This window comes from Heptranchias perlo, chromosome 10 (assembly GCF_035084215.1).
Source record: "Heptranchias perlo isolate sHepPer1 chromosome 10, sHepPer1.hap1, whole genome shotgun sequence".
NCBI classification, from domain to species: Eukaryota; Metazoa; Chordata; class Chondrichthyes; order Hexanchiformes; family Hexanchidae; genus Heptranchias; species Heptranchias perlo.
In genome coordinates this window covers 8,232,166-8,260,084 of record NC_090334.1, presented here as the reverse complement: position 1 = coordinate 8,260,084, position 27,919 = coordinate 8,232,166, and the positions used below count along the sequence as shown (strand labels likewise).

General features: G+C 40.1%; 1 protein-coding gene and 1 pseudogene across 1 annotated transcript in view; one reads left to right on the top strand and one right to left on the bottom strand.

Moving 5' to 3' along the window:
* The window catches only part of knl1 (kinetochore scaffold 1), a 97,084-nt gene that overhangs the window by 34,650 nt on the left and 34,515 nt on the right, over positions 1-27,919 (top strand). Inside the window, exons 7-15 of the mRNA XM_067991190.1 lie at positions 14-66; positions 443-5,092; positions 6,174-6,315; positions 10,504-10,562; positions 11,862-11,960; positions 13,439-13,554; positions 16,643-16,733; positions 17,116-17,232; positions 27,034-27,121. Coding sequence (XP_067847291.1) covers positions 14-66; positions 443-5,092; positions 6,174-6,315; positions 10,504-10,562; positions 11,862-11,960; positions 13,439-13,554; positions 16,643-16,733; positions 17,116-17,232; positions 27,034-27,121 — 5,415 coding nt within the window. The remainder of the gene's footprint in view (positions 1-13; positions 67-442; positions 5,093-6,173; positions 6,316-10,503; positions 10,563-11,861; positions 11,961-13,438; positions 13,555-16,642; positions 16,734-17,115; positions 17,233-27,033; positions 27,122-27,919) is intronic.
* On the bottom strand, positions 19,128-25,539 carry LOC137326308 (forkhead box protein K2-like; annotated as a pseudogene).

Here is a 27,919-nt window from a genome sequence, read left to right as displayed (position 1 = left end):
TTTCTACCCAAAGGAATGGATGCACTGCTTCATGCACCTCTCCGAACCCCTTTGCAACAATTTGAGGTAAATCAGAGTATGTCTGTTGGTGCAAGTACTGATGCCCGGTTCTTACAAATAATTAGGCTTGTATCTACATTGTGAAAAGTAAGGCTTTGTCTTCCATTCACTTTAACAGGAAGCGCATTGATCATATGTTTTATGTCTGCGACTGAATTTCCAAACAGACTCAATGGAAGTATGTTTGTATTCATTTGGCCTGTTTCTGGCGTGCTGAAATTACAGGCACCAATTTTCCAGAAAGTGAATTTTTTTTTAAGGCAAATAATGTTTCCATTTCCATTGTAGTAGTTCAAATATAAGAAAAGTAAAGGAAAGCATTAAAGCAAATTACCTGATCTTTGCTAAGTTTTAATGTATGTATCTTACCATTTTTAAACAGTCCTGTGAACATATTGAGACTGTCAGTGAACATCAAGTCTTCCCCATCTCTGGGCTTGAAGTGCAAAGAGGAGGCCTTGAAGAGATGGTCAATTCTTCTGAATCAAAATCATCTAGGCTTCAAAAAAAAATTGACTTCAAGTCTTTCCTGGCTGGACTTGATTCTACACAGCCAGCATATACGAACACCTGCCTTGATGCTGGGGAGGAGGGTGCTGATCAATCCTTCAGCTCTATCGGACAAAACAAGGTTCCTAAACAGCAAAAGATAATTGACTTTAAATTGTTCTTAAATAGCATAAAGCAGAATGAGACAGATGACCAGGTATTTAAACAGACAGGCTTTGGTGTTGCTTCAGGTTGTGGAGCAGGTAAAGACATTGAGATGACAAATAACTTGGAGCTACAAAGAAACTCTATCAACAATCTGGATTCAAACAGAACTGTGATGTTCCTGGACCAGGACAACGATGTGGAGTTCCCCAGAAGTCACGCTATTACTATTAACAGTTTTTCCCAAGGCACAGTGATCACTCGTCATTCATTAACAGAGCCTAAAAAGGTAGAGAGACTAGGTTCTGAAGGGTCCATTCATTGTTCCTTTCTTCAAGATAAGACTGTTGTGTTTTCTGGAGAAGAATGTATGGACATGACCAAAAGTCATACTCTACCTATTGATGTCAGGAAGATAGATCACATAACAAATCAAAATCAACTATCAACTGTGACAATTCACAAAAATGATCACTCAATGCTGCCCTCCTTTACCCCTGATAAACACAAAATGCTCTCAGATGATGGGTATTGTAATAAAGTTAACCACAATGAGGCTTTGGGTGCAACTAAACTGACCTCCAGATCTGTGTCTATTCTGTCATGCTTTCCTAGTGATAAAGCCATGGTATTTTCAGAAACAAATGATATGGATAGCTCCAAAAGCCACACAGTTGCTATTGAGTGTGGAAGCCTTGGGCCAGTTGCACATCATACAATGCGTTCAAATAAAATGGCCTCCAGACAGAGTACTGCAGGATCTAATCTGTCATGGTTTCCCAGTGATAAGACCATGGTGTTCTCAGAAGCAAATGATATGGACATAACCAAAAGCCACACTGTTGCGATTGACCGTGGAAGCCTTGGGCTAGTTGAAATGGGCTTTAGTACATCCTTTCCCAACAATAAAACCACTGTATTTTCAGAAGCAAATGATATGGATATCACTAAAAGTCATACAGTTGCTATTGAAAGTGGAAGCCTTGGACCAGTTGTGAATCATACAATGGGTTCAAATAAAATGGCCCCCAGAGAGAACACTGTTGTGTCTATTCTCTCATCCTTTCCCAGTGATAAGACCATGGTGTTTTCAGAAACAAATGATATGGACATAACAAAAAGTCACACAGTTGCCATTGAGAGTGGAAGCCTTGGACAAGTTACAAATGAAGCATTGAGTTCAAAAAAAATGGCCCCTCGAAAGAGCACTGCTGTGTCTATTCTGCAATCCTTTCCCAGTGATAAATCCATGGTATTTTCAGAAGCAAATGACATGGATATCACCAAAAGCCATACAATTGCTATTGAGAATGGAAGCCTTGGGCCAGTTCTAAATCGGACAGTGGGTTCAAGTACTTCCTTTCCCAACGATAAAACCATGCTGTTTTCAGAAGCAAATGATATGGATATCACTAAAAGCCATACAGTTGCTATTGACAGTGGAAGCCTTGGACAAGTTACAAATGAAGCATTGAGTTCAAAAAAAATGGCCCCCCGAAAGAGCACTGCTGTGTCTATTCTGCAATCCTTTCCCAGTGATAAATCCATGGTATTTTCAGAAGCAAATGACATGGATATCACCAAAAGCCATACAATTGCTATTGAGAATGGAAGCCTTGGGCCAGTTCTAAATCGGACAGTGGGTTCAAGTACATCCTTTCCCAACAATAAATCCATGCTGTTTTCAGAAGCAAATGATATGGATATCACTAAAAGCCATACAGTTGCTATTGACAGTGGAAGCCTTGGACAAGTTACAAATGAAGCATTGAGTTCAAAAAAAATGGCCCCTCGAAAGAGCACTGCTGTGTCTATTCTGCAATCCTTTCCCAGTGATAAATCCATGGTATTTTCAGAAGCAAATGACATGGATATCACCAAAAGCCATACAATTGCTATTGAGAATGGAAGCCTTGGGCCAGTTCTAAATCGGACAGTGGGTTCAAGTACTTCCTTTCCCAACGATAAAACCATGCTGTTTTCAGAAGCAAATGATATGGATATCACTAAAAACCATACAGTTGCTATTGACAGTGGAAGCCTTGGACAAGTTACAAATGAAGCATTGAGTTCAAAAAAAATGGCCCCCCGAAAGAGCACTGCTGTGTCTATTCTGCAATCCTTTCCCAGTGATAAATCCATGGTATTTTCAGAAGCAAATGACATGGATATCACCAAAAGCCATACAATTGCTATTGAGAATGGAAGCCTTGGGCCAGTTCTAAATCGGACAGTGGGTTCAAGTACATCCTTTCCCAACAATAAAACCATGATGTTTTCAGAAGCAAATGATATGGATATCACTAAAAGCCATACAGTTGCTATTGACAGTGGAAGCCTTGGACAAGTTACAAATGAAGCATTGAGTTCAAAAAAAATGGCCCCCCGAAAGAGCACTGCTGTGTCTATTCTGCAATCCTTTCCCAGTGATAAATCCATGGTATTTTCAGAAGCAAATGACATGGATATCACCAAAAGCCATACAATTGCTATTGAGAATGGAAGCCTTGGGCAAGTTGTAAATCGGACAGTGGTTTCAAGTACATCCTTTCCCAACAATAAAACCATGCTATTTTCAGAAGCAAATGACATGGATATCACCAAAAGCCATACAATTGCTATTGAGAATGGAAGCCTTGAGCAAGTTGTAAATCGGACAGTGGGTTCAAAAAAAATGGCCCCCAGAGAGAGCACTGTTGTGTCTATTCTGCAATCCTTTCCCAGTGATAAATCCATGGTATTTTCAGAAGCAAATGATATGGATATCACCAGAAGCCATACAATTGCTATTGAGAATGGAAGCTTTGGGCAAGTTGTAAATCGGACAGTGGGTTCAAGTACATCCTTTCCCAATGATAAAACCACTGTGTTTTCAGAAGCAAATGACATGGATATCACCAAAAGCCATATAGTTGCTATTGACAGTGGAAGCCTTGGACAAGTTACAAATGAAGCATTGAGTTCAAAAAAAATGGCCCCCAGAGAGAGCACTGCTGTGTCTATTCTGTCATCCTTTCCCAGTGATAAATCCATGGTATTTTCAGAAGCAAATGATATGGATATCACCAAAAGCCATACAGTTGCTATTGACAGTGGAAGCCTTGGACAAGTTACAAATGAAGCATTGGGTTCAACTAGAATGGCCTCCAGTCAGAGCACTGCTATGTCTATTCTGTCATCCTTTCCCAACGATAAAACCACTGTGTTTTCAGAAGCAAATGATATGGATATCACTAAAAGTCATTCAGTTGCGATTGACAGTGGAAGCCTTGGGCCAGTTGCAAATCATACAATTGGTTCAAATAAAATGGCCTCCAGACAGAGCACTGCAGCATCTAATCTGCCATCCTTTCTCAGTGATAAAACCATGATGTTTTCAGAAACAAATGATATGAACATAACCAAAAGCCACACAGTTGCTATCGAGAGTGGAAGCCTTGAGCCAGTTGTAAATTGGACAGTGGGTTCAAATACATCCTTTCCCAATGATAAAACCATGCTGTTTTCAGAAGCAAATGATAGGGACGTGTCTAAAAGCATGACAGTTGCCGTTGACAGTGGAAGCCTTGGGCCAGTTGCAAATGAAGCATTGGTTTCAGCTAAAATGACTTCTAGATTGAATGCCCATGGATCTGTTTTGTCATCCTTTCTTAACGATAAGACCCCGGTTTATATGTCACCACTTCAGAAATTGAATTCCCTGGTCAATGTAACTTATGACACTGCATTAGAAAGGCCTCAGATTGGTGACAATGATCCTGCTGATTGTCAAACATGGAATGCAAAGACATGGTTCTCAAAACAAAATTCAATTGTTAAGGACACATTTAAACCCAAAATCTCTCTAGGCATCTTTCCTCCTAAACTGCCTAGTAGAGAAAATCTATACAAAGCTGTAAATTCAAATCCTCAGGATGTAATAAAAACATCAATAGAACATCTCAGTACTGGTTCACTTCTGAGTACCATGAACAAATCAAAAGAACTTGAGGAAGAATCAAATGTATTTCAGCCTAATGTTGACCCTCAAAAACAACCAGACATACAGATCATGAGCCAAGCGACTGATGGTGACCAAATAGAAAGCAAAGTGTTTGATCAAGTAGAGCTGTCTCACCATTTGAAGTGCAGTGAAATGCATTCTCTCACCATACTTGAACAGCCTGGAAAAGAAGCAGCTTCATCTGCTTCTGGGCAAGATGATAATGTTACAGGTTATCAAGATCAAGCTCTTGGAGATTTGAAAATGATTAAATCAGTGGAACAAAGGCTTTACCAAAAACGGGCATGGAATGAAGAGGAGGAAAATGGAAATCCATGCAGTGAAAGAAAAATAAGGAATTTGGGGCACGAAGGCACTGATTCTTCAAGACAAAAGGTAAGTGAAAGAAAGTGTGCACACGAACATCATAGGTAGTTGTGAATGTGTTCGTAATGTAGCATAAAAATGATTGCATTAATAGTACAGTATGTGTTCTAGACATTAATTTTATCAGCCAATAAATTGGGCGAGAGGACAAAATGTTTAAACTCCGGACTGGAAATTGATCTTAAGCCTATATCCTCCTGTGACTGAGTCACTGTACTGAAAACTGGACTTTCTGGCTTTGGCTGAGATCAACTTGAACTAGGTAGTTATCATTTTGTTCACTTCGTCTGCTCCATACAAGTCTGAGATGGAATATAGACTCCACAATAATTGTTTGTAAACAGGGTTATTCGGAAATCCAGGCAACTCCCTCTCCTGTGGTGACAAAATTTTGGCTTAGCCTTTTTGGAAAAGGGGTTGTTGTATATTTTTTCTTTTCCCTTTGTACCGAATATGAATTATTTTTAATCTAAAACAGCAATAGACCGTGAGGACTAGGTTTATTGAGTTGGCATTTGGATTGTATCGGCAATACAACTACCTGGAATTGTCATGGATCACTGAACACCATGAATGCCTGGACGTCTCTGAAAACAAGAGATACAGGTGTAAGTTCCAACATGATGCTAGCTGACTGCAGCTTGAATGATAGCTCACCCTCCCCTCCTGTCCCCTTCCCCCTCCCCCAATAAAGTAGAATGAGAGATTATGTGCTATTGTACTTAATGGAGTCCTCCTAATTTGAATGAAGTTTTTTACATAGCAACTTTTGATCTGTCTTAAATTGTTTATTTTCCCATGTACACAAAAACTTTTTACTTTGTTTTGTGAACTCAGGCTCCCAAATGCTTTCCTTAAGTTCCAAATGAAGAACAAATTCCTTTGAAAGAAAGATTAGGATTGCTGTTGTTCACGAGCAATCTACCCACTTAGTCGAGCTCATCCAACTGTACGCTTTCAATACAATAAAAGAGGAATTTCGTTAGTTCTTTGTGAAATGAATATTTCTAAATATTTGTGACTCATGTTCAGGGCTGTAATTCAGGCTTAAACAGCACATGCTGTAATTTTGAAAGTATTTTTAACATAGGTCAGCAATGCTGCCATGCAGTGGGAAGGCTTGGGACATGGAATCATGGAAGAGAACCTACTCAGTATGACAACAAAGAGCCTGGATAGCAACAACTCCTTAGATTCAACCAAAGGCGATGGAACCTCTGCTCATGCTGTCAGTAAGTTGTGGCCTATCAATCTGTCCTATTTGCATAAAAAACGTTGAGTTCAAGAAAGGGAAAAAAGAAGCCATTTTAGACAACTTTCATACACCTACATGACTCATCTTTGTCCTCCCCTTATTTAGAGTCATAGTCATAGAGTTATACAGCACGGATAGAGGCCCTTCGGCCCATCGTGTCCGCGCTGGCCATCAGCCCTGTCTACTCTAATCCCATATTCCAGCATTTGGTCCGTAGCCTTGTATGCTATGGCATTTCAAGTGCTCATCCAAATGCTTCTTGAATGTTGTGAGGGTTCCTGCCTCCACAACCCTTTCAGGCAGTGAGTTCCAGACTCCAACCACCCTCTGGGTGAAAAAGTTCTTTCTCAAATCCCCTCTAAACCTCCCGCCTTTTACCTTGAATCTATGTCCCCTTGTTATAGAACCCTCAACGAAGGGAAAAAGCTCCTTAGTATCCATCCTATCTGTGCCCCTCATAATTTTGTACACCTCAATCATGTCCCCCCTCAGCCTTGTAGTACCTGTGAATTCACAGTGCTGTGTGTCTGGCCCAAATTTCTTTCCTATGGGTACAGGTGTTCTATAATTGGTTAAATATGCAAAATATGAGCTGAATTTCTAGTCATGTTCGTGAAACAAATAATTATTCTGAAAAAATTCAGACCTATCGTCTACATGCCCTTTTGTTCATGGCGACTGAATAAGTTACCGTCCCATTTTATGACTTTGGATTCCAGGATTTTTACCAATGTTTTGGGGGTCACATTTCAGAATTCAGTATGTTTAATTAGGCCCACTGGTAGTTTTATTGCATGAGATGCTAGGTTTTTTTACTGATGGTTTGGTTATTGGATTTGCGATTCTGCAAACCAGTGTCCTTGATCATCACTAATAGGTCTTTAAAATTGCATTTTACTTCAAAAAAAAATTCCCAACAACTCTTATAAAACCTAATGTAGAAAATATATGGGGCAGATTAGCTGTTCCAAAATAGCAATCTTGCAATGTTGGAGCACTTTTTAAAAAAAAAATAAAACTTGATAGAAGTTCTCCTGATGACTGTTTACAATTTGCCTCTGGGTTGGGAGAGGAAATAGAACCAGGGTTCCAACTGCTAATTGCTATCTAGTAACCCTTACAGAAAAATACAGTAGCCTAGAGATTATGGCACTGGACAAGCAACCCAGAAGTTGAGTTTAAATCCCATCATGGCAAATTGGGAAATTGCATTCATTTTATTGACTTGCACCAGAAAATGACCATAAAAGCTGCCAGATTATCATAAAAGCCGCCAGATTATCATAAAAACCCAACTGGTTCATCCTTATCTGGTCTGGCCTACCTGTGACCCCAGTCCCACATTATGTGGTTGACATTTAATGGCCTCAGGACAACCAGGAATAGGCAATAAATACTGCCACGCAAATAATGCCCACTTCCCAAGAACATACAAAATAAAAGCATGCAACTGTAGATATCGGATGACCGGGATCATCAGTATCTGTTGATCATATCCCTGTGGTTAAATAGTCCTGGTGATCACACATGAATAGCTGCTTGGCACTTGCAGAACAGTACCCCAGTATGGGCTAGTACCTTCTGGAAAGGGGGTGGGGGGGAACCTTTGACTGATCAGTCAGGGCTGGAAATCAAGTTATTAAACTTTGTGTTATTATATAATTTTACTCTCATCTGTCAAGTCTGTTATGTACCAAGAGTTTAATGTGAAGTCAGTGCTCTATACAGAAGCTGCCTTTTTTTTTAAAAAAATGCTTTGCAGTGGCCTTTTGCACTGTTCTTGATATTGCTACACCTACTTATTTCTGTATCACTCTCAATACCAATTTGTTCCAATGTTCTCTACGCAAGAAGAGTTTGGGAATGTTTTGAAGCAATTATGATTTGTATTTTAGTGAAGTCTTCCAAGAGTCATCAACTATGGTTCCAAGAAGTGGCAAGCTTCCTATTTGCTGAATAAGCAATTCAAAATTTTCTTGGGTTACAAAAGAGCAGTTTGCAAATTGGGCACCAGTAGTCAATATTTTTACTGTCTGAGTGCATGAAAAAGGCCACTGGTCTAACATTTCCATGCAAAAAAAGATCTAACCTTGGAAAGGAATCCCCAAAGCGCCAGTAAAAGTCTCTGAATCCCATGTATAAAAACAGAATTTGACTTATTCGGATGCCACATAATTTAAAAGATTAAATTATGAGCGGAAGCATAAACTTTGCTTTGTGTATAGAAGATTGAGGTGTGATCTAATTGAGGTGTTTAAAATGATAAAAGGATTCAATAGGGTAGATACAGAGAAACTGTTACCTCTGGTGAGGGAATCCAGAACCAGGCGGCATAATCTTCAAATTAGACCCAGGCCATTCAGGAGTGAAATCAGGAAGCACTTCACACAAAAGGTAGTAGAAATCTGGAATTCTCTTCTCAAAAGGCTGTGAGTGCTGGGCCAATTGAAAATTTCAAAAATGAGATTGATAGATTTTTGTTGGGTAAGGGATATGGAGCAAAGGTGGGTAAATAGAGCTGAGATACAGATCAGCCATGATCTAATAGAATGGTGGAACAGGCTCGAGGGGTTGAATAGCCTACTCCTGTTCTTATGCAGCTTGTGACCCATCATAGTGGATGTTGTACATTATTATGCCAGGAAGAAGTAAGTGCAGTGCTCATGCTGAGTGATTCTCAAAACCAAATACGTCTTCTAGCTCATCTGAAGGTGTACACATATTTCTTAGCATTTCCAGAGGTTGAGAAAGAACAATTACATTTGTTGTAGGAAGAATGGATCTTTCTAAAAGATCATTACCTTGCAGTTGCTGGCAGAAGTTTGATCAAAATGAAGGTCAAGGCAGATAAATTAAGCAAATCTCACATAAATAGGCTGGCAATGAGTTTCCCCTCACCATCACACATTTGAGCTCAGGAATACCAGAGTGCTCTAGACCATCAGAGGAAAAACATTGTACCCCCTAGCTTAATTGCCTATTAATCTGTCACAAGCATGGTGTTGCATTCTATCGCAGGGCTATTTTTCTTGTGGTTTTACCGTGGCTAAATTAACTAGAATATTCATTAAACAACTAACGAGTATTCGCCAGAACAACCATCCATATTCTTCAGCTAGTCAATGCAGTTTAAAATGGGACAGAATGCGAGCTGATTTTTAAAAAAAAATTAAATGGTAGGGAAGGATATTTGACCAAGTTATTTCATTTTAGCAGTTGAGGACAGAGCAGGAGCAATGAAATAGCAGTTCTATTTTTTTTAAGTTTTCTCTTCCCCATCTCTTCTGAAGGCACTAACTCTTACTCCAATTTGGTTGTCCCTATATTCTCTAGTACCTCATTCAAATGGTAAGATATGTAGGATATTACAGCTGAAACCAAAAACTGTTCTTGTCCAATTCCCTCATGATTGCACTTCCAGCAGGGGTCATTCTCTAATCCCAAGGTGTTGAAGCCAGTTGTAGCACCACAAACATTGCAGTGGCTGAGATCAGTGAACTCCGCACAGGATGGGGATCGAATCTTGGACCCTACTGGTCTAACGCAGGCAGCCTAAACTAGGACTTCCACTACTTTAATATCCAACTTCATTTATTTTAACTAGCTATATTACTGTAGTTCTAGTGGAATTGAGTGTTTATGGTACTTAATGATGTACATGTGGCATATGAGAATCTACGATGTGCATGAAAATGAGGGCTATTTTCCAATCCTATTTTAATAGCCTATCACTTGTTTTGTTGGAACAATTCTTTTAAAATGCCACATTTTAATATTTTATTGCACGTAAAGTAATTTTCGTCTATAACCGTGACACAGCACATCTGTGATTATGTAGATTTGACTTCAGACTAGCAGGGTTCTCAGAGTATTTTCTTCTGGATCAGATTGGTTGGATTGATTGTATCACTAAATAGTACTAAAAATACTGCTCATGTCATCATTGCACACGGTTAGTTCAGTAATGGGCAGATGAAGTGGGGGGAAGGGGAAAGATAAATGGAAGCATCAGTTGAGATAATGGCAGCCAACTGAGGGCTTTAGAGGGTCTTGTAAACTAATGATGTTGGATAGCTGTGATGAAAGGAACATTGAGATTCTGCTGGAAAATTCAAATAGCTGACCATTCTGGAGCTTCACTGTGCAACATTTATATTTTTTTCAGCTCAGAAATGTAACCTGAATACATCCCTAGTGATTTTAGAAGAGTCCGAGTTGCATGAGGTATGGTCATTTTATTCTCCTGTTTGATCCATGACTTAAAATTTAATGATTTGAGGAGACGATTGGATATATGGGCTGTCGGTCCAAATGTGCCGACTCCTATATTCAGATATGCTTTAAAACTTTGCTTATGCAGAAAGCTTCAAACTATATACTTATTTAACAATAATATGCTATTTATATATATTATATTGCATTTCATCAAAAACTTTCATGTGAAGCTTGCTGCTGTGGGGAAAAGCATGTCATATCTGTTAAGCCTGTAAATGTTGCTGTGATAGGAGTTTTCAACGTTTAGGGTGTCACATCTGTCCTGTCACAGATTCAACCGATCTACTGTCTCACACAGGTGTGTTTGTACTGGTAGGGTTTTAAATTTTAAGTCTTTTTCAAGTTACTGCATTGACCAAAGTCACTATCAAAAGTGTCAGGACAGGTTACAGAACAACAAAAGGCTGTTAAACTAAAGGACTTGACTCCATGGCAGCTATCATGAGAACTTGTTAGTCACCAAAACCTCAAGATGACCAGCTTTAAGCCAACCTCCAAATTAATGGTAGAGTTTTCCACTTTTTCTTTCTCTGTACCACTTTGGCATGTTCATTTACATGGGGCAGGTGAAAGAATGAGGGATGTAAGTTTACCTTTCTTTTGGTGTGGTCTTTCAATATTTGCATGCAGTGCATTTAAAGAATAATGACCTACCCCTCAGTTCTTGGTCTGACCTTGAGTATGTGTTGCTTGCCTTATTTTATCAACTTGGTCTCTTCGGTGCTTTCTTCAAAAAAAGCACCTGAGCTACAATACTAGAACAAGATCTTGTGTGTGGCGATGGCTGGAGGAAGATCGTAAGCCTACCTGGCTAATTTGTGGCACCAGACACTGTGAGAGAGATATATCGCTTCGTTGTCCATCAAGCTTTCAAAAAGCATTTTAACACCTACACACAACTTAGCATTAATATATAGGTGTTAAAGTACTCTTATAGAATCAGGAAGATCTAAAGGTAGATAATCTAATGTTGCTGTTGTATAACGTCTTGCACATTTCTGACATGTGAATTGTTTCATACTTTATAACTTGCTGTACTTTAACAGACTCTAACACTTGGGTTGTTCTATAATGCAGCCACATGTAATTTGGTTGCAAATGTGAAAAACTTACATTTGAAAGGAATGTAATGAATATGTGCTATGGGGTGGTAGAATTTCATATAATGGCTGGATCTGGAATTATGTGGAATCTCTTGTAGTAAGTACAGTTCTGTACAAGCTGACTTAAGAACAACTTTTTTTGTAGAAATTGATGAATGGTCAAATCACAGTCCGAGAATTTTTCAAACTCTTGAAAATTCAAACCCGTGCACAGAAATCTCGCCAGAGTGAGCTACAAGTTAATGTAAGAATCAGACTTTTGAACACTTTCCTCGTTCCATACACTAACATAATGAAAGTCCTCCTAAAGCTGTGTTTCACAATTAAAATGTCGACCAATGAGATGCATTTTTTTTGTATGTTTGAAATCTTTAAATGTATTTTTAGTTCATTTTGGCTTGGTGGCTGTCCCTTTTAAATCAATCACAATACACGAGTTTGAAATACAGCTGCAGTTGAGGTCCGCAGCCTAAATTGATACAAAGGTTGCAAGATTTTAAGGTTTTGTTGTTATTGGAAGAGGAACCAAGCCGCATAATTCAAACATAAACCGTACCAGTCATGTGGTTTCCCAGCAGCCAGTGAGACTATCAGCCTAGATTATATGCTCATGTCTCTGGAGTTGAACCCACAACCTTCTGAATCGAGCGCTACCCACTGAGCCGCAGCTGACACAATAGACGTGATACAATTAGTTCCTATACCCACCATTACACTGGTGACAGTACTGCGTTAGGGGAATACTACTTCCAGTAAACTCAGCAGTTACAAAGGCTTGTGAAGTTACACCTTCACCTTCTAGGTGAAATGCAGACCATTATATCAGACTTACCAGAAAAAGAATGTCTGAGACATGGAGAAAATGACAAAATAAGGATCCTTTGATCAATGCTGCACTGCTTCTTTGAGTTGATGTGCTTTTTAGGAGGGGGAAGTGTCCTTACATTAAATCATCAGAATGGACCATTACCTCAGTAGTACTTTTCAACTGTTTACTAGTACTTGCACAATAAAAGCATAGAATCATAGCACAGAAGGAGGCCATTTGGCCCATCATATCTGTGCTGCTCTTTGTAAAAGCTGTCCAATTTAGTCCCACACCCCAGCTTTTACCCCATAGCCCTGCAAATTAGTCCTCTTCAAGTACATGTCCAATTGCCTTTTGAAAGTTCCTATGAAATCTGCTTCCACCACCCTTTCAGGTAGTGCGTTCCAGATCTTAACAACTCTCTGAAAACATTTCTCCTCGTTTCCCCTCTTCCCCTCTCGTTCTTTTGCCAATTATTTTAATCTATAACCTCTGGTTACCGACCCACTTGCCAGAGGAAACAGTTTCTCCCTATTTGTTCGATCAAAACCCCTTCATTATTTTGAATACTTATATCAGGTCTCCCCTTAACCTTCTCTGCTGTAAGGAGAACAATCCCAGCTTCTCCAATCTCTGCACATAACTGAAGTCCCTCATCCCTGGTATCATTCTGGTAAACCACCTCTGTACCTTCTTGAAGGCCTTCACATCCTTCCTAAAGTGTGGTGCCCAGAAGTGCACACCTTACTTAACCTGAGTCACAGCCAGTGATTTGTAACGGTTTAGCATAAATGTCTTGTTTTAGTGCTCAGTGCCCCTATTTACAATCCCATAAGTTCTGTGAAACAATTGAAATTGTGATTCAGGACACTTCTTTGACTGGTTATTGATGTATTTTGTTTATTCTTGGTCAGCTTGAATTGGACAAGTCCTCAGCACTCGAAAATTGGCTGGCAGTGACATTTGTTCACCGACCGAAACGGAAAGTCTATGAAGAGGACAGCAATGCTCTCACTGCAGCCATAGCTGAGTAAGGCCCTTGTAATGTTCAGATCAAACGATGGTTTTAAAACTGCAGGCTATGATTATAATTTTTTCTACTTTGTACAGAAGTGTAACCCAGAAAAATAAAGTCAGTATACTCTGGGAGAATATGAATTTAATTTAACAAACCTTCCAGATATCACCAAAACATCTAATTATTAAAAAATTGAAATTCACACATTTCAAGAAGTGGCATTGCTGACTGTATATAGTTGAATATTTCTTTATCCTACTTGAAGCGCATTATTCATATAGCTATGTTAGTCTGGTAACAAAAGTGGATTGATCCTGATCATTCTGTCCTATTTAGCATTAAAAGCTAATGTTGCTGATAACTCTGACTGCTCTACCAGAACTGAAATAGTATTGAAGTTAGAGGTCAGAATTGGGTTAATCTAACAGACCAGTAATTATGACTTATGCAATTGTAAGAATTTTCTGGTACAGTCCCCACCACTTAAAATGTCCATGTTTAAAACGGGCAGTCACTCATTACAAAGAATTTACAGCATTGTAGCAGGCTCAATTTGTTTATGCTCCACTTGAGACTCCTCCCACCTATTTCTTAAAACTCTATTAGCATATCCTTATATTCCTTTCTCCCTTGTTCTTATCTAGCTTCCCCTTAAATGCATCTATGCTATTTGCCTCAGCTACACCTTGTGATAGCAAGTTCCACATACTAACCACTCTCTGAGTAAAGAAGTTTCTTCTGAATTCCTAATTGGATTTATTAGTGAGTATCTTGTATTTATGACCCCTAGTTTTGGACTTTCCCACAAGTGAAAACATCTTCTCTATGTCTACCCTATCACACCCCTTTGTAAATTTAAAGACCTCTATTAGGTCACCCCTCAGCCTTCTCTTTTCTAGAGAAAAGAGCCTCCATCTGTTCAGTCTTTCCTGATAGTTATAACCTCTCCGTTCTGGTATCCTAGAAAATCTTTTTTGCACCTTCTCCTTTTTGTAATATGGAGACCAAAACTGTGCACAGTGTGATCTCCATATTACAAGGTTCTATATAAGTTTAACATAACTTCTCTGCTTTTCAATTCTATTCCTCTAAAATTAACCCCAGTGCTTTGTTTGCATTTTTTTATGGCCGAGTTAACCTGCGTTGCTACTTTTAATAATTTGTGTATCTGTACTCCTAAATCCCTTTGCTCCTCTATCCTATTTAGACTTATTTTCCAAGGAGTCTGTGGCCTCCTTATTCCTTCTACCAAAATGCATCACATCACAATTATCTCCATTGAAATTCATTATATCGGTCAAACAGCGATAGCCATTATACATTTGCATTAACGCCAATTTCAAAGTTGCCAGTTATAGCGTCTTGAGTGCTCTGTTTATTTCGGCCAGAAACAGCTGTGCTTACTCATCAAGTTCGCACCTCATTAAGATGCAATAACAAACCTAAGTAAATAAATAACATCTGTTATTTACACCTTTTGTGTATTTAAGCCTTTGTAATCTCCTCTAAGTGGTGTGGGGTTACAGTTTGTACTAAGCACTGACTGCAGTTTAGATAAAGCTGCAGGTCAGAGTGGAGCTGGAAACTGGGCAAAAGGTCACTACGTGGAAGGAACATTTTTGTTATATAGTAGAATACTGTAATAGTGCTACCATGTTATACTGGCCATTGCATATAATGGGCAAGTCGTGTTCGCACGAACGCACTCGCTATAAGTGGTGGTATAATGGGACTGTATTAGACTAGTTTCAGTGTTTTGTGTCCTACTAACTAATAACATTTTGTTTTAAAGGATTACCCTTCAAGATAAAGAATATTTTATTACATTTGCTTCCTATCATTAGATTTAAGGGATTAATAAGAGTTGAATAATCTTGTCACTATCTATTGTACAAAGAACATTCATTTCAGACCATCCAGTATGCATAGATTTAAAGGGGAGTTTTGCTAATAGGACCTTTTTTTAACACTTTAAAAATTCTTTTTGATGAATTGTCCTGTACATCTGTGAGTGAGGATGTCTGTGCCATTTTTGGGCACCGAGTATCCGCATCAAGCGCTCCTATTTTGGCTGTCATGCTGATTAGAATATGGAGTTAAGATCCCTCTGCCACAATGCTTTGCCTTAATGCTGACTCCAGAATAGCACTTCCCCAGTACCCTAATATGGAATTCCCATTTGACAGCAGCCATCCTGTGATCTGCCTGAAAGGTTGCCAGTTGGTACTGAGTTGAGGGGCATTTATTGCTGTGTCTATTTGGAACTGGATTGAGACTGCTCAAACTTAGTCCTGTAGGACACCCTACTGCACTGATATTTTCCATTTCCTATACCTCCTGTGCTTTTGGCCTCTGATTGTGATTGCTATTTAGATCTCACATGTGACTACTTTGTGACTACATGTCTACTTTGTGCTATGTGGGCCCATACCTAAAAGGAACTGGATTGAAGCTATGTAAACTTATATCACATTGGGCCCTTACAGCCTGCAGGAAGAGTAGACCTTCATCCCACTAGTCTGGGCTGGCTTCAAATCCATGACCCAGTAGTAAAAGGACTGTTTGTTAGTCCATTGTGCTACACAGCTCCTCAGGATTCTTTTAAAAAATGTTTTTGTTCAGTTTTTATTTAGTGAGTATTCTTAACTCTGTTGAGGTAACAACAATATAAGACATAGACTGTTAAAGCACAGAGGAGGTCATTTGGCCCACCTCACCAACGTGCTGACTCTTCAAATCCCATTCCCCTGATTGGGAGAAAAACTAAGAAACCTCTGAGGCAAGAAAAGGCTAATTCACCTCATCAAAGCTTAACCTCACTGGCCCTAACAAGTTCCTCACACTGATATATTATGGAGAAGCCAGCACTTCGTGTGAAAGCATTTTCAGAATTGATTTTTAAGTTGCAGTTGTGCCTAAGGTTATCATTCAGCAAGAAGAGCTAATGTTCATTTTCAGAAAACAAACGTTCACATTTAAAAATGATCAAACTTAGAAATAAAGACTTGTTTGAGGGGGTGGGGGGAAATGAGGAAGATGGATAATGCTAATGCTGAATCCTCTGACCCTGTAATGTTCTGGTTTTCCTTTATCTTTATAGGCTGAAGGACCAGTTGTTAGACCTTGATAAACGCCTGTCAGAGGTGAACCTTCCTCTGTGGAAAGAAGTGGTGCAAATGACGCAAGAGGAGGTAAGAAATGAATCGAAGTGTTAAAATTGCCTAAGCTGCCCTATGTTCAGTTATTTATTCTTTCCTATTTAAAATTTGTAATTGTTGTTCCTTGCTGATTTTTCTTCCCTCTGAAGAAGGTAACTCATGTTGAAGTTCAGTTCCATGGCTGCTCTCAGTCCCCCATCATTGATGGTCAGTAACTGGCCTAAATTAGGTTCATTGTATCCACCACATTTTTGTTGCATTTTAAGGTGAGCCTGTTGCTTTGGATTTGTTAAATTAGTAATCTCTACAAAATGAGGCTCACGTAGATGAACCTCGAAATAATTTGCAAAAATGGAAAATAGCTTGAAAGCTTTTAAGTTGGCTTATAGTGATTTTTTTAAATGTTTCTTTTCAGTTGCAACAGCTTCGTTCTTGCTTGAATGCCAAGAAAACCACTTTTATGAAAAGGACCAAACTGATCTGCCACGAACAAAAGGTCCAACTGTATTCGGCACAGTTGAATATGTTGAAGGTAAACGTGCTTTATGGAACTCTGTTTTAGCCAGATTGATGGTACAAGGATCTGGGTACGCAGAGTAAGGTTTGATCCTCCGATCCACTGGAGCAGAATGACTCTGCATCTCAAACTCAATCTCATAAACTGTTTTCTGTCCAACAATGACCTTTTAAATCTGGCATGGCTAACTTGGTACTTTCACTGGTAACTTGGTTTTCAAGGATTAGATCGTTCAGTGAAGGTTTAAGCTTCCAGAAATTGTGTTCTCTGAAGGAATATAATTCCTGGTTGGGCCAATCACTTTGTGGCCATTAATTGGTGTATTCTGATAGTGTTGCTTTGCAGCAGATTGGTTAAAGTCTCAAACTTGGCTGCATTAGACTTCATGTAATGGTCATAACAGCTTTCCTTTCATTTGTGGGTGCATAATTTAAGTTCGAGCAAGATTATGCCTTTTGTCTGACCCTCAAAACCATGATATGATCTCTTTTTTTCATTAATTTATTTGTTTCAAGCCTGTCGACTTGCGTACTTAATTTTCTGTACTTTAGAGAGATACTTTTGATCTTAGCGTATTGAGTCCATGAGTTTCAGGCTATTGGCATAGATCTAATGTATTTTATTTTGCACCAAACTACCTTGATTCAGGAACCGTTCCTTTAGCTTGGAAAATTGCACATGTCACTCACCTATTTAAGGTAGGTGAGAGAGGGAAACCAGGAAATTATAGACCAGTTAGCCGAACATCTGTTGTCGGGAAATTACTTGAGTCTATAGTCTAGAATTAAGGATAGAGAGACTGAACACCTTGAGAATTCAAGAGTGAAGTTAGGAAATACTTCTACACGCAAAGGGTGGTAGAAGTTTGGAACTCTCTTCCGCAAACGGCAGTTGATGCTAGCTCAATTGTTAATTTTAAATCTGAGCTTGATAGATTTTTGTTAGCCCCATATCCCTTAATATCTTTGGTTAAGGCGGGTAGATGGAGTTAGGTCACAGATCAGCCATGATATTGAATGGCGAAACAGGTTTGAGGGGTTAAATACCACCTGCTGTTCCTAGGTGAAGAATGAATAATGAGAGTAAGATTACCTGCCTTATGGTTTGTCTTGTTCTTTAACTGTAGAGTCTACTCTGATAATTTCAAGTCATTTTTCTTGCTCTTAAAAAAAAATGATTTATCCATTTGAATTATTGCTACTGTGTTTCTCATCAGTTTCCTCCACCAATATTTCCCCTACCCTCTCCTAGTACTTTGCCCACCTGGCCATTCTCATGTGTGAGCCTTGACTGTCAGCAGCCAGAGCATGGGAGGGGGAATTCACTGTACTCACCCCACACGTAACCAATGACCCCTGCCAATAGTATATCAGGAGTGGAAACCCCTGGCCATTTGTTCTCTAACCTATATTCTCTTTCTAATCTGGGGGTGTTGAGACCAATTGTAGCACCACTTCCACTACCCTGGCTGAGATCAGAAAAATCAGCACGAGAAATTGATCCCGAGACTTTCTAAGTCTGTACTGCTTGGCTATTTGTTAAATAACCTTTTGGAGCCATTGACAGAGCTTTGCTATTATTTTTCACTTCGATTTGAAGTGTTTTCCAATTTGTTTTTAACAAATTTATTCCTTTGCTATATGATCATAACCTTCCACTACAGGCTGTTGTTAGCAAAGGGTTAATCAAATGGGACTGCATTTGATTTCTCTTTATATTAGTTTAACTGTGTCCAACTTTTCAATTGGAACTGATCTCACTAGCAGTTTAATTATCCCTATGGACAGATCCTGTAACAAGGGATACTTGGGAGACTTGTAGGTGCGAGTAGGTAGATGGAACGCATCTTGTAGATTATTTGTCTTTTAACTTCACAGGAACACAGGAGAAATATGACAATTTTATGATGGTTAGGTGTCTATAAAGTTGAATGTGGTTGTATTGATACACAAACGGCTGTATGTGAAGGCCACCTTGGAAGGCGACATCTGTTGAAAGGAATACAGTAATGTGTAGAAAACTAAGAACCACACAGGAGTGTTAGAAGGCCTTTGATAGTTCACGAATTTCTGTAACTGTCTTCAGCCTAATCATTTGATTGACAGATCAATTAGGATGTGTAAAACTGAAATCATTGACAGTGGACATGAAGGAAGATTACCTAATGCTAAAGCATAAAAATATATAAAAAGGCGGTTGTTGGAGGAGAGTGCAAAATTCATTGAGGCCTGATCAGCCTACTATTTTGCTTGGAACGAGTATGGATTCTCCAGTAAATTCGCATAGTTTTGCCGTAAGTGCTGTTGTGAAGTGTATGTTTAATTATTGTCGATAATAATTATTATCGTATGCTTAATAAATCTGTGACTATCTATCTGTAATGCTGTGAACACTTTTATTTTGAGGAGTAATTTAAAGTAAGAATATCCTTCCTGTAACACTGCCTCGGTCAAAAGGACACAACTAATTTCTGGGTGGGTGTTTTTGGAGTGTTCAATTTGGAGAAACGCATGCTTGACTTGAGAATAAGACAGTCTTAACGCTCCCCAGTTATTTAGCACCCTGTGGACAATAGGCCTTTTAAAAGATATGCAGGGTAAATTACATTCAAATGATGGAGGAGGCCGTAATGAAGGTAAGTAGAATTTTTCCCAGCAATGAACTCCAGCTTAAAGTACCCATCCAAACAATGGGGAAAAAAATCCATTTAAACAGATTGAGGAAAAGGCACTTGAAGATGCACTCTGGATTGAAGACCTAATGCAGTAAATCTTGTATGGTGCAGTTGGTACAAAATCAAATTCACGGCTTCGTTATTCTGCCCAGTTCCTTCCCCAGTGTTAAGGTTACGTGGGGTAAGTACATCTGTGGATTGTACGACCTGCCTGCTTGTGGCCAGAATCAATATGGTAGATCGAATGCATGTGCTGCTAGCCATTTAACTAGAGTCACCCAAGGAAAAATACCTCTGTGTTTGGTTTTTATTCCTCGGTGACAGTACAATACAGAGTTGCTTCTGACAACACTCTTGCCAATGAGAGGTAACCCTGTTAGAAATGGAAGTGTTGGAGTTCTTCAGCACCTGTTAAATTTGGACTGAGTACAAGTTTTTCTTGTTCTTAGTTTGTTAGTACTAAATCTTGAGCAGATTCTCTTGGGGCGTACCCTTATTTCCTGCTTTGTGATGAGTAATAACACCCACCTTGATTTCAGTCTGCTTCTTCTTTGAACAGTTCTTAAACTGGCTATCCACATTTTGAACTTTCCTGTAATTTGAGGTTCCTTACATGGAAAAGAATGTTTTAGATTGCTCTAATCACAGTTGAGTGAGGTAATAAACTCCTAGTATTTGTACTGCTCAGTATCTCAACTTAATTTGCAGTGGGAAGTTACTTTTCTCTTTCTCTACTTGTCTGAACTGGAACGCAGATTCTATTTGTGGATAGAACTAAGTCCCTGTAATATTTAGCCATAGTGCATATAAACTATTTGATTGGCTCTCTCCAGACAGAGATTAGTGAACTGGTTTCTTACACCCTTCCTATTAGGCAGAAAGCCACTGGATAAGGTAAATGTCTTTGTACATCTTGGGCTAATCTGAAACGGGTTACTTTAGTAGTGCAGTGGCACTAAGCAATTCCCCACTCCATTTGGGTCTTGATCTGAGCTGTGCCTAATGTGAGAAGACTGGTGCATCTCTTGGCCAGGGTAGAGCTTCCTGCACGGTACTTCTCACTCAAAGCAGCAGGCCAAAAGGGTATAAGAAGACGTCTGTGGGAGCAGGCTGACCAGCTTAGCAAAGCCATGAGTCCAAGCAGACTGTAGAGTGAAAGCAGAGACAACTTACCTTGCAAAATAAAATTATCAATAAAACAATTTGGAAACAAACTAGATTGTGTCTAAGGGTAAACTTCATACTTGATCAAACATTGTCCAGACTGGTAGGTAAGGAAGAGCTACAGTTTGGCAGATCCATTCTGTTCTCAGCAGGTAGTTTGCTTTGGCAAAGTGAGCTTCCCTGCCCTTTCCACATGCTCTCTGGTTCCCTTGAGTTTAGAAGATTGAGGGGTGATCTGATTAAAGTGTTTAAAATGTTAAAAAGATTCAACATGGTAGATACTGAGAAACTATTTCCTCTGGTGAGAGAACATAAGAAATAGGAGCAGGAGTAGGCCAATCGGCCCCTCGCGCCTGCTCCGCCATTCAATAAGATCATGGCTGATCTGATCCTATCCTCAAATCTAAATTCATGTCCAATTTCCTGCCCGCTCCCCGTAACCCCTAATTCCCTTTACTTCTAGGAAACTGTCTATTTTTGTTTTAAATTTATTCAATGATGTAGCTTCCACAGCTTCCTGGGGCAGCAAATTCCACAGACCTACTACCCTCCGAGTGAAGAAGTTTCTCCTCATCTCAGTTTTGAAAGAGCAGCCCCTTATTCTAAGATTATGCCCCCTAGTTCTAGTTTCACCCATCCTTGGGAACATCCTTACCGCATCCACCCGATCAAGCCCCTTCACAATCTTATACGTTTCAATAAGATCGCCTCTCATTCTTCTGAACTCCAATGAGTAGAGTCCCAATCTACTCAACCTCTCCTCATATGTCCACTCCCTCATCCCCGGGATTAACCGAGTGAACCTTCTTTGTACTGCCTCGAGAGCAAGTATGTCTTTTCTTAAGTATGGAGACCAAAACTGTATGCAGTATTCCAGGTGCGGTCTCACCAATACCTTATATAACTGCAGCAATACCTCCCTGTTTTTAAATTCTATCCCCCTAGCAATAAAAGCCAACATTCCATTGGCCTTCTTGATCACCTGCTGCACCTGCATACTAACTTTTTGATTTTCTTGCACGAGGACCCTCAGATCCCTTTGTACTGCAGTACTTTCCAGTTTCTCGCCATTAAGATAATAACTTGCTCTCTGATTTTTCCTGCCAAAGTGCATAACCTCACATTTTCCAATATTGTATTGCATCTGCCAAATTTCCGCCCACTTACCCAGCCTGTCTATATCCCCTTGTAGGTTTTTTATCTCCTCCTCACTCTCTACTTTCTCTCCCATCTTTGTATCATCTGCAAACTTTGATATGTTACGCTTGATCCCCTCCTCCAAATCGTTAATATAGATTGTAAAGAGTTGGGGACCCAGCACCGACCCCTGCGGAACACCACTGGCTACTGGTTGCCAGTCCGAGAATGAACCATTTATCCCAACTCTCTGCTTCCTGTTAGATAACCAATCCTCCACCCATGCCAGAATATTACCCCCAATCCAGTGATTCTTTATCTTGAGCAATAATCTTTTATGTGGCACATTGTCGAATGCCTTCTGGAAGTCTAAATACACTACGTCCACTGGTTTCCCTTTATCCACCCTGTACGTTATGTCCTCAAAGAACTCAAGCAAATTTGTCAGACATAACTTCCCCTTCGTAAAGCCATGCTGACTTTGTCCTATTAAATTATGTTTATCCAAATGTTCCGCTACTGTCTCCCTAATAATAGACTCCAAAATTTTACCCACCACAGATGTTAGGCTAACTGGTCTATAATTTCCAGCCTTCTGCCTACTGCCCTTTTTAAATAAGGGTGTTACATTAGCAGTTTTCCAATCTGCCGGGACCTTTGCCGAGTCCAGAGAATTTTGGAAAATTATTACCAAAGCATCCACAATCCCTACTGCCACTTCCCTCAAGACCCTGGGATGTAAGCCATCAGGTCCAGGGGATTTATCCGCCTTGAGTCCCATTAATTTACTGAGTACCAATTCCTTAGTGATTTTAATCGTATTTAGCTCCTCCCCCCCAGAGCCCCCTGTTTGTCCAGTGTTGGGATATTCTTAGTGTCCTCTACCGTAAAGACTGAAACAAAATATTTGTTCAGCATTTTTGCCATCTCCATGTTTCCCACCATTAATTTCCCGGTCTCATCCTCTAAGGGACCAACGTTTGCCTTAGCCACCCTTTTTCTTTTTATATAACTGTAGAAACTCTTGCTATCTGTTTTTATATTTTTTGCTAATTTATTTTCATAATCTATCTTCCCTTTCTTAATCAATCCTTTCGTTACTTTTTGCTGTCTTTTGAAGACTTCCCAATCTTCTATCCTCCCACTAAGTTTGGCTACCTTATATGTCCTTGTTTTTAGTCGGATACTATCCTTAATTTCTTTACTTAGCCACGGATGGCTGTCATTTCTTTTACACCCTTTTTTCCTCAGTGGAATATTTTTTTTTTGAAAGTTGTAAAATAACTCCTTAAATGAACACCACTGCTCATGTACCGTCTTACCCTTTAATCTATTTTCCCAGTCCACTTTAATCAATTCCACTCTCATACCATCATAGTCTCCTTTATTCAAGCTCAGTACACTTGTTTGAGAACCAACCTTCTCACCCTCTAATTGGATATGGAATGTAACCATGTTATGGTCACTCATTCCAAGGGGATCCTTAACTAGGACATTATGAATTAATCCAGGCTCATTACACAGGACCAGGTCCAAGGTTGCTTGCCCCCTTGTAGGATCAGTTACATACTGCTCAAGAAATCCATCCCTAATACACTCAATAAACTCTTCCTCAAGGCTGCCCTGCCCAATTTGATTTGTCCAGTTAATATGATAGTTAAAATCCCCCATAATTATAGCTGTTCCCTTATTACATGCCCCGACTATTTCCTGATTAATACTTCTTCCAGCAGAGTTGCAACTATTAGGAGGCCTATATACTACACCCACTAGTGTTTTTTCCCCTTATTATTCCTTATCTCTACCCAAATTGTTTCATTATCCTGATCCTTTGTCCCAATATCATTTCTCTGTATTACAGTGATTCCTTCCTTTATTAACATAGCCACCCCACCTCCCCTTCCTTCCTGCCTGTCCTTCCTGATTGTTAAATACCCTGCCATATTTAATTCCCAGTCGTTGTCACCCTGCAGCCATGTTTCTGTAATGGCCACAAGATCATACCCATACGTAGTTATGTGTGCTGTTAACTCGTCCATTTTGTTACGAATGCTACGTGCATTCAGATAAAGAACTTTCAAATATGTTTTGTGACACTTAGTTCCTGCTTTTTCCTTTTTTAACACTTTACCTTTTACTCCATACCTTCTGTCTCTTCCTGACACGCTTTGCTCTGTCTCCCTGCTCAGGTTCCCAACCCCCTGCCACAGCTTTGATGCTGGGTTAATCGCCTTACGCCTTCTAGTTTTTATTTTATCCGTCGTGCCTAAAGTACACTTTCTTGCCGCTGCTCTACACTTTTCCCTTTCACTTGTTCTTGAACAACTGTTTGTACTATTTGTATTGTGATGAACCACATGAACAGTTTGCAACATAGACTGCTGGAACGTTGATGTAACAGGAGTGGCCACGGTATACGTGACAGGTTTCATATACTGTGAAATTTGGCATTGGACAGTGATTAAAACTGGCTGAGTAGACAGCGGTGATCCTGGTGCACTCTGAGCATATCTTGCCTCTTGTATTACTGCGAACTTAGGTTGCACAGTGCTAGATTCATGATCTGTGGGGACTGGAGAACCTTCCCTGGACAGACTCTCTGGGGTTTGCACACCACTGGAGTGGGATGAAAACACAGCAGGGTGGCTTGGAGAAGCTGGTGCGCTTCTGGAAGAAAGAGGTCCTCAGGGAGTTCTGAAGCAGGGCACTCCCCTTGGCCTTCGTTTCCTAAAGGCCTGCTCTGTTAGTTTGCTTTCAGAAGCAGGGTCTATCCTCCAGAATGAGCCTTTCCCAGGCTCCTCATGGGAATGTGGTACCTTAATGAAGTAGCGATTCAGGGAAAGATTGTGTTGGATGGAATTTTGCCAGCCTTTGTCTGCTGTCCTGTAATATGGATAATTCTTTGTGATGTGTGTGTAGATTCCACTTAATATAAGCTGTTTATCTGGTGCTGTTGTGATGGCTTGAACTATTAACTGTGCATAGGAGTAAGGTGGCTTTGCATCATCCTTTGGGCTGTCTCCATCTGATGTTTCCTTGTCATTCTCCGAATTGTTCTGTGTATGGTCAGACATTATTTGCAGGTCACAATGAAGTCCACGACTTATTCGGTAGCCAGACGAACCAGCACCCCTGGGGCTGGAAGGGCAGAAGTTTGCAGCACTGAATGTTCCAGTAGGAGAAGGGAGGGGACTATCAGATCAGCTGTGTTGTCTGGAATGTTTATCTTCAGAGGGGAGATTTGTGGTTGCACTGGCCTCACTGGGGATTCTGGGGCCTCCTGTTTTTCTTTTTTTTTCACTGCACAGTGCAGTAAATGAGATCTTGATGTTTGTGCTGGGGAGCATCAAGAATGAGGGGACATAATAAAATTAGAGCTAGGCCATTTCAGAGTGCAATCACGTAAAGGGTAGTAGAACCTGAAATTCTCTGTCCCAGAAGGCTGTGGATGCTGGGACATTTGGAGTTTTCAAGACTGAGGTCGATAGATTTTTGATAGGTAAGGGTATCGGGATTTGTGTATCTAAGTTTGCTGATGACATTAAGTTGGCACAGTAAATAGCGTAGATGGGAGCGGAAAGTTGCAAAGGGACATTAGTCGATTAGGTGAGTGGGCAAAACTGTGGCAAATGGAATTTAATGTGGGAAAATGTGAGGTCATTCACTTTGGACCCAGGAAAGATAGATCAGAGTATTTTCTAAACGATGAGAAGCTAGGAACTGAGGATGAGCAGAGATTTCGGGGTCCAGGTATAGAAATCACTCAAAGCTAGTGGACAGATACAAAAAATAATTTAAAAGGCTAATGGAATATTGGCCTTTATCTCAAGGGCTGGAATACAAAGGGGTGAAAGTTATGTTAACTGCACAATGCTCTGATTAGACCCCATCTGGAGTACTGCATTCAGTTCTGGGCACTGCACCTCAGGAAGGATTTATTGACCTTCGAGGGGGTGCAGTGAATCAGATTCACCAGAATGATACCAGGAGGCTAAAAGGGTTACATTATGAGGACAGGTGCATGTACTAGGTTTGTAGTCCCTTGAGTATAGAAGATTAAGGGGTGATCTAATTGAAGTATTTAAGATGATTAAAGAATTTGATAAGATCGATAGAGAGAAACTGCTTCCTCTGGTGGGAGAGTCCAGAACAAGGGGGCATAACCTTAAAATTAGAGCTAGACCATTCAGGGATGATGTCAGGAAGCACTTCTTCACACAAAGGGTAGTGGAAATCTGGAACTCTCTTCCCCCAGAAAGCTGTTGAGGCTGTGGGTCAATTGAAAATCTCAAAACTGAGATTGATAGATTTTTGTTAGGCAAGGGTATTAAGGGTTACAAAACCAAGGCAGATAGATGGAGTTAAGATATAGATCAGCCATGATCTAATTGAATGGCAGAACAAGTTCGAGGGGCTGAATGGCCTACTCCTGTTCCTTCAGCGTGAAGGCAGATAAATGGAGTTGAGGTAATTAGCCATTATCTAATTGAATGGTGGAACAGGCTCCAGGGGCTGAATGGCCTCCTCTTGTTCCTATGGTTACCTACCGACATGGGGTTACCAAAAATGTTCCATTCCCTGCTGCTCCAACCTCAACTTGAGCACAAAACCTTAAAAATATATTTATTTGCTCTGTATCTTTATGATGTAGTGTGTACTCTTAACTGCACCAAGGCCTTGACAATAAATCGTGGGGTATTACCAACACGTTCAACTGAAATTCCTCTCTCCACTATCTTAAGCAGAGACATTAGCCATTTAAAATAATTTCAGGGCTGTGGAGTTTTGTGCTGCCTTTCGCCTTTGCTGACAAATTGAAGTCCTGCTTCTTGTGATTTTAGGCACAACGTCAGCAGAGGAAGGAATATGAGGATTCTTTGGATGATATGCTGCACAGAATGGACGACTGTCTTGCATCACTGGACCTTGGTAAGTAAATGTGGCTGAGAATCATTTTTTTCCCTCCCGCACTCTTGGCACATAATACAGGACTAGGTCTTGTACATTATTTAAGAGGATAATTTAGTGCTTGGTTTCTAGTAATCAATGGAAGGGTATCTCAATTCTTCAATATGGTGGTAACCTGCAATCCTTTGTCAAGCAGCAAACCAGAACAATGTCCATCTCCCTGGACAGTTAGTGTCAGCTTGGCTCAGTGGCAGCACTCTCTCCTGAGTCAGAAGATTGTGGGTTCAAGCCCCACTCCAGGACTTGAGTGCACAATTTAGGCTAACACTTCAGTGCGGTACTTAGTAAATGCTGCTTTGTCTGAGGTTTATGGGACCTTGCTGTGCACAAATTGGCTGCCATATTTGCCTTCATAAGAGTGAAGACAGACCAAACCCTAACCCTAATTCTGTCCAATTCAGCCGTGTTTCAACTAGTTAACATGACTCCCAAAGCTCCCCCAACCAGCAGCCGTGTAATCTCCTGGGAGAGGCAAAAACTAGATTAAGAATAACCCTCTACCAATTCAGGGCAAAGAATCCTGGGAAATTCCTCTCCAATCCCCGAACATGATCAAAACTGAGTTCCAGGAGATGACAATGACCACAAGGTACATTATCCAACATCACACCTCCCCCAGGATCTTGTTCTGCTCCTATTGAATGTTTGCACCGAATCTGCATGAGCTGGCAACCTATTCCAAATGGACCCTCTGGGAAAACCTCCTGACATCTAACCTAGTTCTACGCTTACATAATGTACGCATGTCCCCTGTCTGCA